This window comes from Cucurbita pepo, chromosome LG17 (assembly GCF_002806865.2).
Source record: "Cucurbita pepo subsp. pepo cultivar mu-cu-16 chromosome LG17, ASM280686v2, whole genome shotgun sequence".
NCBI lineage: Eukaryota > Viridiplantae > Streptophyta > Magnoliopsida > Cucurbitales > Cucurbitaceae > Cucurbita > Cucurbita pepo.
In genome coordinates this window covers 3,653,352-3,672,811 of record NC_036654.1, presented here as the reverse complement: position 1 = coordinate 3,672,811, position 19,460 = coordinate 3,653,352, and the positions used below count along the sequence as shown (strand labels likewise).

The window sequence follows — 19,460 nt, the reverse complement described above, 5'->3', positions numbered from 1 at the left end:
TTGATATGTGTGAATTGTCTGTGGATCGATATATTTTCTATATGTTATGTATATGTTATAATATGTGAATTGTATGATAATAATTGCGGTACGATGTGTTCAAGGATATGTTTGAGATGGGATACAAGAAGGATGCACAAAACGAAATGTAACGATAGGAGTAAAATACGTTCATGAAACGTTAAGGTTAGATTACATACTGAGTGATATGGGTAAGAGAGATTGATAGAAGAATACGGTTAGGTTACGGGTAGAAAGGGATAGATTTGTGATAGATTAATAGAACGATAGCGTTAGGATTGATAGAATAATGTTAGGTTAAGTTCTTGTGATGAGATCACTAAGGTACGTTCACGAAATGATATGTCTGTGATAGGTATAAGAACGTTAAGGCTATGATAAGTTAGAGAACGATATGATTATGAAGTGTTTACGTTATGACTCGTTTATGATATGATATATTGTGATGCAATATGTCATGTATGATGTGTATATGATGAAATGTTATGTTAAAAGCATAGAACGTTATGTTAGGTCTCTTAAATTGTGTGTATACAGCATGATTTGAATGATATGAAATTACGACAAATGACTTGAAATATAACCCCATTAGAATTATGTATGATTTGAGAACTGAAGAATGAGAAACGATGTGACATGAATGATGAACGATATCTGAAACGATATGATATGTACATAATGGTAGCGGGGTTGTATTAAAGGATAATGAAAATGGAAAAGTTTTGGGACCTCATGCATTATGTGTGCTCCCCTATCCCATCACGAGGGTACGGACGCGTACATCTAATGGCAGGACAACGATTGTTATGCTTTGCATAGCGCCGCCGTGACGGTTACTAGTTCTAGCAGGTGTCCTGCCTAAGGGGCTCCCAAAGTATGCCCACCGGATTAGGAAGGTGGCCCAGCGGTGTGCGAACTAGCTGGCGAGCCCATACTCGCACGTATGAACTGTGTGTAGAGTATATGGTATACGTCCAAAATTATCCGTTAGGACAGCACCGTAGGGAAAACAGAATGAAAGATAGGTCTCATCATCTCATTGCATGTGATTGTTGCATTTAACCCCAATAGTGGGGTCACTTACCGAGTATTTCTTTAAATACTCAAGTAATGTGCTATTACATTTTTCAGGTTAAGGCAAGGCATACTTGTACGGCTGACAACGGCATCGCAACTCGAGATCATGACACATGGATAGAACAGTGGTATTTATTTTCTTAGACTAGGGCTAGAATAGGATGTTTTAAACTTAAACGCTTATTTATTTTATGTCGGGTCTTTTGTTGTATCGTTTTAAAGATGTTTTTGAAACACATAAGTCCATGGCTGTGTTTCAAGATAAAGGTTATATTCTATGAAATTTAAATGAAGTCTTCTCCATGCAATGTCTATGATATGTATAGAACGACCTTAAATTAAATAGAAAATTTTAAGTTGTTACAGTAGTAGATACCGTCCACGGGGTAAAATGGGGTTTGAATTTATTTTTCTCCAATAGTACTAAAGTTGGTTGGTTGGCACGTAAAACGTCCAACTTGGTACTCCGACTGCTATATTCACATTTGTAGGTAACTATTAGCGGGATGTCAAATTCAAAACCAAGATTGGAATAAAATAGTAAGCCCCGCAGAACTAATTGTACATTCCTGTAATGACGAGTTTGGAAACGATGACAATAGTACAGGGACGACATTGTGTGGCTGTTGCAGACACAGTTAAGGTGATGGTCACGACAACTGTACTCAAACAGCAGACAAAGGGAAAATGAAAGACAAAGAAGAAAGGATGGCGGTTCACCCTCGTGTGGCAGTCGTTCGATAGCTGGAAGTGCGTGGCTCCGGTGTCGATCAATCCTTTACCTAAGAGACGTGTCTTGGAGGTGACCGTCAAGGTTCGGAGCAGGAAGAAATTAAAAGAAAGGAGAAAGAAAAGAGAGATCGGCAGCAGGAAGAAGAAGAAAAGAAGGGAGAAAGGGGTGCATTTATCTTAATCCTAATCTTGGGCATGGGTGTTAGAATGTATGATTGAATGTGGATGGAATGAAGTCTACACTTGTTTTGATTTTATTAAGAACTAAAAGAAAACAATAAATATTTGAGTAAGTATTACAACATAGAAGTTCTTCCACGTTCCACAAGATTTTCCTTGTTAGGACTCGAAAGAGTCTCTTGAAAGAAAATATCTACCTTGCTATGACTCGAACACAATCTTCTTTGCCATGACTCAAACACAATCTTCATTGCTATGAATTGAACACATGGCCAAGACTTGTAAGAGCCTCTTGAAAGAAAATATCTTCCTTGCTATGACTCGAACACAAGGTCAAAACTTGTGGGAGTTTCCCCCTATGACTCAAACACAATTCTTCCTTACTATGACTCGAACGCAAGACCAAGATTTATGGGAGTCTCTTGAAAGAAAATATCTTCTTGCTATGACTCGAACACAAGATTAAGGCTTGTGGGAGCCTCTTGAAACAAAATTCCGAAGGAATTAGAGAAGAGAGTTTCAAGAGAATTCTCCCGAAGAAGAATTTTATTCTCTAGAGAAAATGTGAGAGATCAGTCTAACACAAAATCAAGGCTTGTGGGAGCCTCGAAACAAAATTCCAAAGGAATTAGACAGAGTTTCAAGAGAATTATCATGAGGGAGAATTTTATTCTCGAGAGAAAGTGTGAGAGAGTAGTCTACTCTTTACTCGACCCAGAGATCCTATATACAAGAACTGCTGGATAATTCTTGTCAAATAATATATTAGGATATAATATTTTATTCAAATCATATTTAAATGTATATCCTAATATATATTTAACTCATTTGAATCTCATTCATATTTTAAATATATTTTTATTTATTTATTTAATATATAATATATTAAATATTCATTCCAATATTTTAAATTTTACTTTCCGCTTAAGCTTAAGTACCACTGATTTTCTAATGAACAATTTGTTTATGATCCAATCATAAATCAAGTCCCTCTCGGGGTCATTGAGAGGGTGTGACCCCATTGTTTAAGTCCTGAAATCAGTACTTAAGAAAACAACTCATTTTTTTTTCATGAAGTGAATTTCATCTCATGATATTAAGTTCTCAACTCTCTATTTGGTCAAGTGCCCAAAATGGTAGGCATATTGAATCGACTACAAACGTCATTCTCACCCATGCAAATTAAAGGACAAGCCTCACAGGCAAGAGTTCATAACTCACTCAGGATTCAGATTAAGTCCCATATGATCATCATATGAAATATTAATTTTCTCAATTAACATATTTATAAAGAGAGATTTTGATGACATCCACTTGGAGATCGTCGCACATAGATTGTACTATTGGGGGAGCTCCAGTTGTGCTTAGTGAGAAGCCGGTCTTGCACTATTTTCGTCTGAATGATGTAGGGAGCTTGTTGGAAGGCATTAAGAGAGCTTTCGGTTAGCGCCTAGTATTAGACATGTGTGGAGACATAGAGAGACATGAGAGGTTACGTGTAGAAAGTGACTCCATACCTGCCATATCCACTCTAAAGCCCAAGATAGATAAGGACAACCTGACTTATGTGTGATAGCGGGATGAATAGGTAGACCTTGGAAAGAGGAAATGTAGAGCCAAGTGCACCGTAAAACTATAAGTAAACCCCGAGGGTGCTTAGATTAGCAATGTTTAGGGTTAGAATACAATGCTATATCGCATATAGTTTCAGAACCCTGGTTACTACAAGTAGATTCCTTATGAGTATTTTTATACTCATTCTTGTATTTTTATGCTCATCGTAGGCGAGACTGTTACAGAGTTATGCGGCAGTAGAGGGAAACCTTAGATCCGTGTCACATATTTTATTTTGATTTACTTGTAGTTTTGGAATCCCAATTATGTGGTAAAATACTTTGTATTTATAACTCTCGAATATTGTTGTAAAAATTTGATTTCAATTTTTATTATTTGTTCGAAATGCTCCGTCACCCATTATAAATAAATGAAAATTTTTATCACCATTTTAATCATAGTCTACATTGTCAGCCGTGATTCAAAGTTTCGAAAGACAGGTCATTACAATTTAATTGTAAACACACGAGGGAATGGAATACAAAACAAGATTGGGAAAAATTGACACAAACTAGGTGGAGGCTCTCGATCCCAGATTTGGCTCTCTATGACACCTGCTCCAAATCCCTTTTCATCTTCCACAAATGTAGTGGTTATTTGAAAAATATGTAAAAAACTGAGAGAGTATAAAACTCAATAAATAGCCTACTTATATGCTCTTAATTGTATCTACGATGGATGATAGGGTATTATACTCTAAAACATGACCAAAGACGAAACATGATTTCTATTGCATGGACATTGGTCCCAAGTCATGGGTTCTCAAGTTCACGAGGGTTTGTTAATCTGGTGCCTAGCCCTGGCTTATGCAGTTGTATGATCCCCGATACTTGGGCAAAATTAAGTAGAGTGATTGGGCTGCCCACTTCCACTTCATACACAATATATAGTGTTACTATTGATCCTAAAACATTGCCCCTAAAAGACCCACTAGGTCACATGGTCGGTAAACAACATGAACCTAGGTATATACTTAATGGGTTAATTTTATAACTTATGATTCTCGAGAAAACGTTCAAATTAGGTCCTTATGATTTATCATTGACCCATTGCAGTTTCTGTATGAGATACTAGACTTCAAGCTTTTGGAGGATTTATCCTTTGCCTCTTTGTCCCCTAATCTTGCCACCATAACTTAAAAAACTAAGGTATACTTGATCGCGAGGGTGCGTCTCTCAAGCTAGGCCATAGAGATGAGGTGATTTCCTAGACCATCTACAAAACCTAAAACTATCCGCTTTCCAAGCATGTCCAGAGCATGAATCACGACTTAAAAGGGGGCAAAAAAAGACGATAATTTTTGTGTGTGTTTAAAATTGAAGGAATTTAAGCATATAAATTTAAATTTTGCAACATCTAAAACAAAGTTTAAGTTCAAATTCAAAAAGAGAACGAGTTACAGAAAGACACACACAAAAACATGGAGATTTTGGTTCTTTAGGCACGGTGCATGACTATCGTACGTACCTACGATTTGGAGTTAGCAGCAATAGTATTCACTCTCAAAATACGGTGGCACTACTACTTTGAGGAGAAGATACAAGTACCTAACGATCTAAGAATTTAAGTATATATTTATACAAAAAAGATATGAACATGGGATTAGAATTGGGTTTAGAATTAGTGACTAATGTACTAAGCAGGAAGATGACTCACTCTTCTGCATTAATTACAAATTAAAAGAAGCTACAGGAGGAGATGCACGAAGCCAAAATGGAGATTATTGTCAAGGGCACATGACACGATTGACGTAGCTAACGATCCAACCTACCTTGAGGGCTCGTATTATAAATACTCAAGGAACCAACCCATACATCAACTAGCTCCTGCAGCAACTAGAGGCGGACCATCCAAAAGGGTTTTCAATTTTATTAAGTAGTGCATGGCTAATAGCGAGGCTAATCGATATGAACCACGACCAAGAAATTTCCATTCCGGAAGATCCAATTATAAGAACGAGAACCAATAAGTTACCACAAGCTTTGGTCACTTATATTCAAACTACGGGGAGCTCGTCAAAGGAAATTCTAGAAAATGTTAGAGTTCTTCCCTACATGTTGTGCAAAGTTGAGCTTCAAGATAGAGATGCATTAAATGCATTTTAATTTGTATTTAATGAACTCATAGTTGTATTTATGAAACTTAGTCTAAGGATTGTTATTAGGTAGCACAATACGTACGTCCAAGGCTTCCTTTGTTCCAAGCGGCGTAGTCTGAAACTTGCCTCCAAAGTTTCTTATGTTCTAAGCGATGTAGTTTGAGTCATGAACACGTATCATGGGAGGCTTAGGGGATTCTTGAGTTTCTGAGTCTGAGAATCTTGGTTCTTTATTCTTGAGTAGTACCTAGCATTCTTCTTGTCTTAATGGATAAAGGGTCTGTGTTGGTTTTTTCTTAGTTATTATCCTTAGAGCATTTTCTTAGTTTATGGGGATTCTTAAGTTCTTATTCGTGAGACATAAGTGGTAACATGCTTTCTTAAGCCTCACTCAAATCTCATAAATTATGAACTATCTTAGTAGACTTATCATGAAGTCATAACATGTCCCTTGAAAGTTGTAGAAGAATCTTGAATCTTGGTAAGGGTTCATTAGCAGTAACTTTGTCATTTCCCACAAGTCTTTGGCGTAAACTCCTAACATGTTCTAGAACCTTTGAAATCTTGCATAGTCTTTCTTAAGGCCATACTTAAATTTATTTTACTCTTGGGAAATCTTTATGGTCTTGAAAACTTCTTAAGGTAACTTAAGGGCATTTTAGCCATTTACCCGTTTCCTTGTTTAAGGAATTAATCTCATCCCAAGTTGTTGAAATTTTGATTAAACCTTTATGTCCTAATAAGTACATATTTCTTAAATCTTTGAGTCATTTTGAGTGTGTTTGAACCTTGAAATATCTCAAATGAACATTCTTGATCATAATGAAACAAGGCCATTATTAAATTTCATGGTATTTGGAGGTCATTTGAATTTTGTTAAAGGAACATTTTAGTCATTTAATATCGTTTTTATTTAGCGTTCATCCTTATCAATGAACAAACAAATTCATATATACCCTTAAAATGTCATATTATGCTTCACTTTAAACTTTCATAAGGGGAGTTTTCGCTCGGTTCAAGAACTTAACTCAGAGTTCTTCTCCCATATTCCCTTTAACTCATAAAACTTAACTTTTATTTATATATATATATATATATATATATCTTTTAATATATGAAAATTTAAATCAAATATTAAATTAGGCATCTCTAACAGCTCAACAAGATATATCCTTCCTTCATTTGATTTCATATTCCTAGATTCAGTTCAAAATTAGCAATGGACCATTTTACAACAAACAAACAAATAAATGAAAAAAAACATGATATGAACCACGACCAAAAAATTTCCATACCTCAAGGTCCAATTACAAGGACGAGAGCCAAGAAGCTACAACAAACCTTATACAGTTATATTCAAGTTATGGTGAGCTCATCAAAGGAAATTCTAGAAGACGTTGGAGACCTCCCTTATATGTTATGCAAAGTTGAGCTTCAAGACAGAGATGAATTAAATGCACTTTAAGTTGCATTTAATGAACTCCGCTGAATTTATCAAATAGTCCAAGGATGACTAATAAGCACATTTTATTATTTGCATTATTTAATTATAGTTTAACTATTTGTTTTCATATTTAAGCTAGTTTTAAATATAGGAGTTAAGGTTATATTGTAACCCACATAGGTTACTATATTCCACCATTAACCAGCCATTTTAATATGGAGGTTATGGGTATTTCTCATTTACTAGCCCATTTAATTTTGGAGTTATGTATCACATAGGTTAAGGTTTGTAAAGGCTATATAAAGCCTTCTTTTCTTTGATTAGACATCAGATTTTGGAATTGAGAATAGAATTTCTATTTTAGCTTTGTTGAGAGCTAAACTTTCTTTGCAAATTCTTGTGTTTAGAACTTGCATGTAGAGTCATTCAAGTGGTATTGATCAAACCTCTTGTGGAGTGATTCGAATCACGAGTTTAGAAACGAGTTTTCTTTACTCTTGATCTTGATCATCAAGGTAATCCGTTCCATACTTTCCCTTGGGTTGATTTCCATATCATTTTGGTATCAGAGCTTTAGGCTCAAGATCGGATATATGTTTCATTGCGCTTATCTCTTTTAATTCTCTTATTATTTTTTTTTTCTCAGTTTGTGTAGAATGTTCATATTCTATCACAAAAATATAAAAAAAAAAAAAAAAATACATTTTTTTTTTCTGTTCTTTAAAGTGTTAGATCTCGATCTTATCAACACTTTATTCTTCTTTAAGATCTTCTAAATCAATTTTCTTGTTGGTAAATTGATTAGATTTTGCGAATAAGAAAAAAAAAAAAAAAAAAACCATTGAAAGAAAGAAAGCATATTGATGTTAAATGTCTTTCTTTTTTCCTCTTGATTATTATATGTAACTCTCATATGTTCCTACGTCTAAATTAGTCCTTAATCATTTTCTTTCTGTAATTCGTTTCTTTGTCGTTATTCGGATTGCTCCTTCAATACCCTTGTTTATGTATTGAGTGTGCGTGCTGTCTATTCACATTGAATTGCACTTAGCTCTACAACATAGCTTGTCTCACATCCCAATTTGTTTTTTGGAGTGTGATTTGTGTGTGCTCAATTGTGAGGGTGAGTTTGTAAGGGAGTGACACATTGATTCGAGTGTTGAGTGCTAAACACGAGTGAACTACATTTACGAGTGAATACACGTGAGGGAGCGCTTGTGAGGTCCTTTTCTTTTCTTTTACCTTTCTTTTGTAGCATGGAAAATCCAGACGACAATACTAACATTACTGATGCACGATTGAGAGAAGCACAACAACGAACCATGGAAAGACTAATTCGAGGAATAGAAGAGTTGACTGATCGAATAGGAAGATTGGAGATTCAAAATCAAGCACGACAGAGGATTCCACAACCTACGCCCTCAACCGATACATATGAGGGCGACAATTCTGATCACCACGAGGATAATCCACATGCGGTTGGTCATGGCTTGATGCGAGGGCGAGACCATGGAAGAAGGTATCATAATTTACAACAACGAGTTCCTTATGATGATAGAATTGATCGTAACGTGGGGAGCATCAAATTAAAACTTCCCAAGTTTTATGGCAAAACCGATCCAGAGGAGTACCTTCAATGGGAGAAAACGGTGGAGTCGGTGTTCAACTGTCATAATTTTAGTGATAAAAAGAAGGTACTGTTATGCATTGCTCAATTCAAACAATATGCTCAAATTTGGTGGGATAAATTGATGTCAAGTAGGAGAAGAAACCTTGAAGCACCAATTGATTCATGGTACGAGTTCAAAGAGTCCATGAGGAAGCGTTTTGTTCCACAATATTTTCAACGGGACATGGCGCAAAAGCTTCAAGCATTGAAACAAGGACGCAAGTCTGTGGAAGATTATTACAAGGAGATGGATACATTGATGGATCGACTTGATCTCGATGAGGACATGGAGGCTCTCATGGCGCGGTTTCTTAATGGGTTAAACACAGAGATTGCAGACAAGACTGATTTACAGCCTTATTCTAATATTGAGGAGTTGTTGCACATTGCAATTAAGATCGAGAGGCAAATCCAAAGAAGATCTCAACGGTATTCTTCTAAAACTTTTCCCAATTCTACTTCTACATGGAAAAAGGATAGTAAGAACATTGATTATAAGCATAGAAATCCAGAGATTAATGAGAAGCCTCAAGCTAAATTTGAGAAAGGGGAGAGTTCTAGAACAGGGAAAGAAAAAGTAGAAAAGTCTAATGTTCGAAATAGGGATTTAAAGTGTTGGAGATGTCAAGGGGTAGGACACTATAGTAGAGATTGCCCAAATGCAAGAATTATGACCATCAAGGAGGGAGAAATTGTTACGGATGACGAGGCACATGACGACATAAATGAGGAAACTGATGAGAGTGAGGAGTTTAGCGAAGAGGACCCTACACATATATCTTTGGTTACTCGACGAGCTCTAAACACCCACATTAAGGAGGACGGCCTAGACCAAAGAGAGAACTTGTTTCAAACTCGTTGTCTTGTTCAATCTGTACCTTGTAGTGTTGTCATTGATAGCGGTAGTTGCACCAATGTTGTGAGTTCCATTCTGGTCAAAAGACTTAATTTAAAGACACAACCACATCCAAGACCCTACAAGCTTCAATGGTTGAATGATTGTGGGGAAGTACGGGTAACTCAACAAACTCTTGTTTCATTTACTATTGGAAAATATGTTGATGATGTTTTATGTGATGTTGTATCCATGCATGTTGGAGATTTACTACTGGGGAGGCCATGGCAATTTGATCGTCGGGTAATGTATGATGGGTATGCAAATCGATACTCTTTTACTCACAATGGTAGAAAAACTACTCTTGTTCCATTGTCTCCAAAAGATGTATTTATTGATCATTGCAAACTTGAAAAGAAAAGGCAAGAGGCTGATGCAAAAGCAGAGATTGAAAAAGAATCAAGTGAAAAAATGAGCTTGAGTGAAAAGCAAGAGAGTAACACTCAGCCTAGAGAAAAAAAAGAGAGAAAAGCCAAATCAGTAAGCTTGTATGTTAGATCAAGTGAGGCTAGGAATGTTTTGCTCTCTAACCAGACTATTCTTGTACTTATGTGCAAGGGGTCTTGTTACTTTACTAACATGCTTAACCCTTCTTTGCCTAGTGATTTTGTTGTGCTTTTGCAAGAGTTTGAAGATTTATTTTCTGAGGAGATGCCTAGTAGTTTGCCACCACTTAGAGGGATTGAACACAAGATTGACTTCATTCCTGGCGCGCCCATTCCAAACCGACCAGCATATAGGACTAATCCAAAGGAGGCTGAAGAGATACAAAGGCAAGTAAGTGAACTCCTTGCTAAAGGGTATGTACGTGAAAGTTTGAGTCCTTGTTCTGTTCCAGTTATTCTTGTACCTAAGAAAGATGGTTCTTGGCGTATGTGTGTTGATTGTAGGGCTATAAACAAGATAACTATAAAGTATAGGCATCCAATTCCTAGATTAGATGATATGCTTGATGAATTGCATGGATGTAGTCTTTTTACTAAGATTGATTTAAAATCGGGTTATCATCAAATTCGCATGCATATTGGGGATGAGTGGAAAACAGCTTTTAAAACCAAGTATGGTCTTTATGAATGGTTGGTTATGCCTTTTGGATTAACTAATGCACCTAGTACATTCATGAGACTAATGAACCATGTCTTACGAGAATACTTAGGTAAGTTTGTGGTTGTTTATTTTGATGACATCCTTGTTTACTCTAAATCTTTAGATGATCATATTACCCATGTACGCAATGTTTTGACTACTTTAAGAAATGAATGTTTGTATGTAAATTTAAAGAAATGTAGCTTTTGCATGGAAAAAGTTAACTTTCTTGGGTTTGTAGTTTCATCTAATGGTGTTGAGGTTGATGAGGAGAAAGTGAAGGCTATAAAAGAGTGGCCTACACCTAAAAATGTAAGTGAGGTAAGAAGTTTTCATGGTCTTGCAAGTTTCTACCGTAGGTTCATTAAGAATTTTAGTACAATTGCTTCACCCTTGAATGAACTTGTTAAGAAAAATGTATCCTTTATATGGGAAAAAGATCAAGAACTTGCTTTTAATACTTTGAAAGAAAAATTGAGTTCTGCTCCTTTGCTTGCATTACCTAATTTTGAGTCTACTTTTGAAATTGAATGCGATGCAAGTGGAGTAGGGATAGGTGCTGTATTAATGCAAAATCAAAGACCTTTAATGTTCTTTAGTGAGAAGTTGACTGGTGCATCTTTGAGGTATCCAACTTATGACAAAGAGCTTTATGCTTTGGTTCGTGCATTGCAAACCTGGCAACATTATCTTTGGCCTAAGGAGTTCATTATTCATACGGATCATGAAAGTTTAAAGCATTTGAGAGTACAAAATAAACTCAACAGACGACATGCTAAGTGGTTAGAATTTATTGAAACATTCCCTTATGTCATAAGATATAAACAAGGTAAGGAGAACATTGTTGCCGATGCTTTATCACGAAGGTATGTCCTCCTCAATACTTTGAATGCTAGGTTGTTGGGTTTTGAACACATAAAGGATTTGTATCAACATGACATGTTCTTTGCTCCTTTTGTTGAATCTTGTGAAAAAGGACTCATTGTGGATAATTACTTGTTGTTAGATGGATTTTTGTTCCGAAAAGGCAAACTTTGCATACCATCTTGTTCCATACGTGAGCTACTTGTGAGGGAAGCTCATGGAGGTGGTTTAATGGCACACCATGGAGTTTCTAAAACTTATGATATGCTGTCTGAACATTTTTTTTGGCCTAAAATGAGACATGATGTTCATAAAGTTTGTGCTCGTTGCATAGCATGTAAACAAGCTAAGTCTAGGCTTCAACCACATGGTTTATACTCCCCATTACCAGTTCCTAATGGTCCTTGGATTGATATATCAATGGATTTTGTTTTAGGTTTACCTAGGACTAGGAAAGGTTATGATAGCATCTTTGTTGTGGTTGATCGATTTAGTAAAATGGCTCATTTTATTCCTTGTCACAAAACTGATGATGCAAAACATATTGCAGACCTGTTCTTTAGGGAAGTTGTACGATTGCATGGCATTCCTAAAAGCATCGTTAGTGATCGTGATGTCAAATTTTTAAGCCACTTTTGGCGTGTTTTATGGGGTAAGTTAGGAACTAAGCTCGTATATTCAACTACTTGTCATCCTCAAACGGATGGACAAACTGAAGTTGTTAACAGAACCATGACTACTATGCTTAGGGCTATTATTGATAAGAATCTTAAGACTTGGGAGGATTGTTTGCCATTTATAGAATTTGCATATAATAGGGTTGTTCATAGCACTACTAAATGCACACCTTTTGAAATTGTTTATGGCTTTAATCCTTTAACCCCCACTGACTTGTTACCTATACCGTCAAAAGAATTTGTGAATTTTGATGCAAATACCAAGGTTGAGTTTGTTCATAAATTGCACAAGCAAGTAAAAGAACAAATTGAGAAACAAAATTCCAAGGTTGCCACCCGAATTAATAAAGGACGTAAGATTGTCATCTTCAAGCCAGGAGATTGGGTTTGGGTGCATTTTCGAAAAGAAAGATTTCCTACTCAAAGAAAATCTAAGCTTTTACCACGAGGAGATGGACCTTTTCAAGTTCTTGAGCGCATCAATGACAATGCTTATAAAATTGATTTACCAGGTAAGTACGGTGTTAGTGCAACTTTTAATGTTGCTGATTTGAGTCCTTTTGATGTAGGTGATGGCTTGGATTCGAGGACGAATCCTTCTCAAGAGGGGGAGAGTGATATGAACAACGACCAAGGAATTTCCATACCTCAAGGTCCAATTACAAGGACGAGAGCCAAGAAGCTACAACAAACCTTATACAGTTATATTCAAGCTATGGTGAGCTCATCAAAGGAAATTCTAGAAGACGTTGGTGACCTCCCTTATATGTTATGCAAAGTTGAGCTTCAAGACAAAGATGAATTAAATGCACTTTAAATTGCATTTAATGAACTCCGCTGAATTTATCAAATAGTCCAAGGATGACTAATAAGCACATTTTATTATTTGTATTATTTAATTATAGTTTAACTATTTGTGGTCATATTATAAGCACATTTTATTATTTGTATTATTTAATTATAGTTTAACTATTTGTGGTCATATTTAAGCTAGTTTTAAATATAGAAGTTAAGGTTATATTTTATTATTTGTATTATTTAATTATAGTTTAACTATTTGTGGTCATATGTAAGCTAGTTTTAAATATAGAAGTTAAGGTTATATTGTAACCCACAGGTTACTATATTCCACCATTAACTCGCCATTTTAATAAGGAGGATATGGGTATTTCGAGTTATGTATCACATAGGTTAAGATTTGTAAAGGCTATATAAAACCTTCTTTGATTAGACATCAGATTTTTGAATTAAAAATAAATATAAAACCTTCTTTGATTAGACATCAGATTTTTGAATTAAAAATAAAATTTCTATTTTAACTTTGTTGAGAAAACTTTATTTGTAAATTTTTGTATTTAGAAACTTTATTTGTAAACTTTATTTGTAAATTTTTGTATTTAAAACTTGCAGGTAAAGTCTTTTTGTATTTAGAACTTACAGGTAAAGTCATTCAAGTGGTATTGATCAAACCTCTAAAGTCATTCAAGTGGTATTGATCAAACCTCTTGTGGAGTGATTCAAATCACGAATTTAGAAACGAGTTTTCTTTCCCCTTGATCTTGATCATCAAGGTAATCCATTCCATACTTTCCCTTGGGTTGATTTCCATATCAAAACAACTTTGACATTACATTAAAACGAGTACTTAAATGTGGTTGCTTACCTATACATACAAATCTACGCCACATCATACATAAACAAATACCAAACTTCCTCCCTCCATTGTTTCAAAATTGCAATATTTCCCCATATTTCAGCTTTTTCCATTTTCTCCTTTTTTTTTTCTTTTTTTTTTAATATATATTTCACAAAGTTAAGAGAAAAAAAAAGAAAGAAAAAAAAGTCATCTCCAGATTCATAAGGAGATGCATCTGTGCCATAGTCTAACAGCTCCTATAAATACCCATAAGATGGCACATAATGCTCCAAGAACAGAGAACACAAAGAACCCACCCTTTCTGCTCCTGCTTGCTGTTCTCCTACTACTACTCACAATAATAGAAGAGGAATCAATTGCAGAAACCATCGTGCTATTCGTACTTACTCTCTTCCTACCGAAGCTTGATATTCGATCAAATGATCGGTTAACTAGTCCATTCTCCGCAGCTGATGCGGGTGTAGATGGTATAGATTCAACAAAGGCCCAGAGAGCGGATGAAACGCGACTAGCAGAACTCACGTCCTTCCCGACTTCATTTTGGTTTGAAGGGTCACACAACACACCTATATATATATTGCCATAAACTACAATATTAGTAGCTAACTCATGTCATATGTATTATTGTCCATGAGTAGAGGATTTCCACTATATACCTGAAGTTTGTGGCAACTCTGATAAAGCAAAGCCATCTTGTAAGGCCAGATCAGGAATCAGCATTTGATTGTCGATCTGGTTTGCACTTGCACAATTTGGATTGGATTGGAACTGAACATCCAATGGGCTTGCCAAGATATCCACGTTTTCATTCTGGAATAAATTAGGAATTGTTCCATACTCCAAAGGCCCCATATCATTAAGAAACATGGCTGCATCATGAAATTGATCGAGGTTGCACAATCCATTCAACTCTTCAAACTGCAAGTTCCCAGTTCCAGATCCTTTCTCAGTGGTTGATAGATTAAATTCCGGACCACCAAGATCATCTATTTCCAGAAAATCATCCTCAAATAGAAAACTAGTTAGTTCAGAAAGGTTGGGGGAAGATTTGGCCTCAGGTGTCTGGAATGGTCGATCTGACTTGGTGAGGTCAATGCTTTCAGGCACATTACTCGGCTGCTGCTCGGAACTCGACAATTCAACTGACCTAGGAAGGTTATGTTCTTGCAAACATAGATCAACAACAGGACACCCAGATTCTTCTTGCCTACCATCCTACACAGAAACAAAAAAGAAGCTAGAAGTTAATCATGAAATTCCTCTGGGGTCTATCATAGAAAAATATTCTTCTTAATAATCGCATTCGACATTTATTAACAAATCAATTGTAATTCCAACAATTCTGGATAGAAAGATGGCCTTTAAATAAACTGACCTGGGGTAAGGAGTTGGCACAAGGATCAGCTTCCGGAAACTCAAGTAAAGGCTCATTGGAAAGTTGTATCATGAACATATCAAGATCATCCAATGAAAGATGGGTCATGTGGCGATTCTCGCTCTCAGTGGCAGTAGTATCCGTGTTGGGTTTCTCGGCAGGTTTCTCTTTGTCATCAAAATTAAAATCACAGAATTCATCATCAACCCAGTCTTCTTCTTTAAATGGTGCTCCGTACTGCTCACCATTTTTCGGACCAGGTCCACTCTTCTTGAAGACCTTATAAACAGCATAATAGTTCTGAAATAAAGAATAGCAAAACTCAGCAAAATACAAGGAAAGACTAACAGCATGGACGAAAAAGGAAAAATGGATGAATTGGAAAATGTGTTTACCTTCACATTTATGCATCTGCCCAGCTCTTCCTCAGTCATGGTGTATTCATGCATTACCCAGTCAGTACGCTCACCGCTAGGGGCACGACCTCTATAGAAAATCAACGTCTTCTTAACTCCAACATCGCGAGAATTACATGTCACAGTACGATCCTTCCCAGTAGCTTTCCAATACCCATGCCTGGTTGCCCTATTTGATCTAGCCCCATGTGGGTACTTTCTATCTCTTGGACTGAAAAAAAACCATTGTCTATCACCTGTTTTTAGCTTAGAAAGCCCTGCATTGCGTTCAAGTATTAGAACCTACAGAGGAAATAAGCATTCATCTACTGCTAAAATAAACAATCATAAAAACTTGTACCAAATTAAAAACCATAACCACAAACCAAACAATTATTACTTGTAAATAACTGTAACAAGTTCAGAAATGAGAAACCAGATATGATTACCATCCCAACGAAGGCTTTCCGCAACAACAACAAAAAATGAGAAGATTAAAACAAATAAGAACCATATGACGTTCAGCTCCAAGGTAAAAAAAAAAAAAGGAAAAAAAACAAACTAGAAATCAGATATGAAATCAGCATGTGCAAAAGGATTACAGAATCAGAAACTGGCGTCAGCAAATAAACCCTAGATCAACTAATCAAAGTTAACTTCGCAAGGATGCACTAGCAAATTATAATCGATCAGTGAGCCAAGTAGAAATTAGGGTGAAAACCACAAAAACAATGAAATACAAGTTCCTCCGAATAGAACACCCAAATTGACCAGGTAGGTGATCTTCAGAAGAAACGGAATCGGAAACATAATCCTAAATGGAATTGGAAAAAAGGATGAAAAGCAGATACCAGGCAGTTCCTCGGGTTCCCACTTGTAGACGTCGATATCGCCGACGATATCGAGCTTGATTCTTCGGCCACAGATCTTCCTCTTGAGGTAGTAGAGTATAATCTCTTCATCAGTTGGATGGAAGCGGAAGCCCGGGGGGAAGCCGTTATCTTCGCCGGCAGAACTCCGGCTCAAGAGCTCCATGATGATGAGAGGGAAGATTGAAGGATGGAAGAGAGTGAGATGGTTGCAGGGGGGATTTGGTGAAGAAAGGGGAAGAGTGAAGGGGAAGGAAGCAGAGTCTAGGGATGTGTAAAGCGGACGCGATGTTTGCTTGTCATTCAAGATTTTAAGAAACCTTTGGTAAGATTCCATTCGCAAAATCAATGCAAAGTCAAATATTTAAAATTTAATAAATATTTCCTAAATTAATTAAAATAATCTTCAATTTTATAATTTTATCTCAAAAAAACTTTTTTAAAAATGTTTTCAATATTTAATTTTAATAAGATTTTTGAACTTTTATGAAAGTATCTTTAAATTCTGAAATATTTTATTAATACTTTTTAATTTTTTTAAAAAAGAGTAAAATAAATAAAATAAAATTTTTGTGACCTCTCTGAATTTTTTTTTTATTTTTAAATTCCAACGTTATGTTTTGAAACACGTAAGTTCAGCAGTGTTTTCTATCGGTTTGAAGTCCATTGAAAGTTTTAAATTTTCCGCTATTTATGATGAGCATTTAAGAGTTATATTCCGCATATAAGAGATGAGCATGAGACGTTAGTAACGACTCAGAATATATAGAAATTTAGAGTCGTTACAGCTTCGACGACAGAGAGGAGGAGAAACACCTTTTTCTCACACATGAGGAGTAGCTTGCACAAACAAAAAAGAACAATGTGGCTTTTTTTTTTTTTCACGTACGAAGGGACGTTGCGACCACAACACAAAAATCTCAAGTCATGGGCATGACTTTAGTTGTGGTTGGGGATGTGGCGACAGAGGAAGTGTGTCAACCTATCACCAATCTATGACCATGTCAACCACTAGAAAGACAAAAGCATGATTAGGCGTTACTCATGTGAAAAATACAGGCACTACGTAGATGAGTGTCCAACTAAAAAGTGCGATAAGGAGATAAACCTTATACATGACCAGGAGCTCATATTGATGTTGGTTGAAAGTATCCCTAACTTGTTGATTCTCATTGAAGATAAGGTTGGCAAACCTTCTCACAAATAGAGAAGACTCAGTGGAGATAAACATGTGGTACCTTGACAACAGAGCAAGCAACCACATGACTGGAGATCGAGTAAAGTTCAAGGAGCTTGATGAGAAAATCATTGAAAATGTGAAGTTTGATGACAAATCAATTTTACCAGTCGAAGGCAAATGATCCCTCTTGTTCAAGTTTAAGAACAACGATCAATGTCTACTGAATAAGTTATATTAAATCCCCAGTTTGAAGAGTAATATTATCAGCCTTGGTCAAATTACAAAAGAAGATAGCAGGATGGAGTTAGTAAGTTCGTTCTTCAAGATATTTGATAGAAGAGAAGCCTTGTTGATGGAAGTAAAACAATTGCAAAAACTCCTATATAAGATACTATTAGACATCCGCCATCACACTTCTTCATTGGTGATACTCGTAGATCCAACTTTGTTATGACATGCAAAACTTAGACATGTGAATTTCCATGCACTCAAAATGATGGTAGAGAAAAAGATGGTTATGGGCTATCAAAAATCATACACTTGAACTAACGGTGTAAAAGTTGCATAGTCTCCAAGCAAGCAATATTGTCATTTCCAGCTCAAACCAATTTTCATGACGACAACCAGTGCAATTGGTGCATGTAGATTTATGTGGCATGATCACTCCATCATTGATTGCTGGTAATAAATATTTTCTCTTACTTGTTGATGATTGTAACGCCCCTAATTTTGTCTAACCTAATTAGAGACGTTACCTTGTACTTGCATAACGACAGAACGAGAGTTCACGTAAGACAATCTCAATAACGACAATACGTTCATTATTATAAGCAGTTCATACCTGGGGGAGAACAATAACGACAGCCTAACCTAGAAATAATCAACAGAGAACTAGAGGAACAATTGCAATAACTATTAACCGAGAGCATCCAACAAGACGCCTACAACACTACAAACCCTCCTTAAGACTTCCATGGCCTTCGCAGCATCCACTGTCAGCCATACATGGGAGCCTTGCCCTTACCTGAAAATATGGGTAGCACGTGTTTTGAGTATCATATAAAATACCTAGTAAGTCGCCCTACTGTTGGGGTTAAGCATATAATCATACCTTAGGATACATGCGGTCGCATACAATACACATACATAAGCACAAGTGTCAAAAGAAAGAAACCGAGGGAGGGGTATGTCTTCCATTCCTTTCCATGGCCTTAGCCCTTGCTTTGTCCGGGCGGGGTGGATGCATGGTCTCCCACACATGGCCCACGTGCGTGACTGTGGGCCCACCAGGCGAGTTCGCATGCTAACTCCCTGGGTCTGGCTTGGTCGGGTACGTATGACATACATTACCGGATGCCACGGAAAAGGAGGGCCTACATGATATCGTAGCAAACACAATATCGAATGTACGCGTCCGTACCATCAGTAGCATAACGGGGGAGTGCCCCATGTACATAACACATAGCGTGCATGAGTTCCTTAAGGTTTACCTCCATGGCATTATACATACAACTTTCCATCCCCTCACCGCATTACATGGCATAACTGGGTTAAACATCGAGTAAGCATATCGTAGCATACTAGTCATCACATTCATGGCATGCGAGGTTCTCATTACAATCATGAC

The 19,460-nt window shown here is 36.4% G+C and overlaps 1 protein-coding gene across 1 annotated transcript; it reads right to left on the bottom strand.

Moving 5' to 3' along the window:
* Window positions 1-13,959: 13,959 nt before the first annotated feature.
* On the bottom strand, window positions 13,960-16,924 carry LOC111779390 (NAC domain-containing protein 17-like). Its single transcript, XM_023659555.1, has 5 exons — window positions 16,636-16,924; window positions 15,785-16,062; window positions 15,390-15,689; window positions 14,671-15,229; window positions 13,960-14,580 (listed from the first exon to the last, which is right to left on the bottom strand). Exons 1-5 carry the CDS (start codon window positions 16,817-16,819, stop codon window positions 14,213-14,215), a joined length of 1,689 nt encoding a protein of 562 aa, XP_023515323.1. The 5' UTR covers window positions 16,820-16,924; the 3' UTR covers window positions 13,960-14,212.
* Between the last annotated feature and the right edge of the window lie 2,536 nt (window positions 16,925-19,460).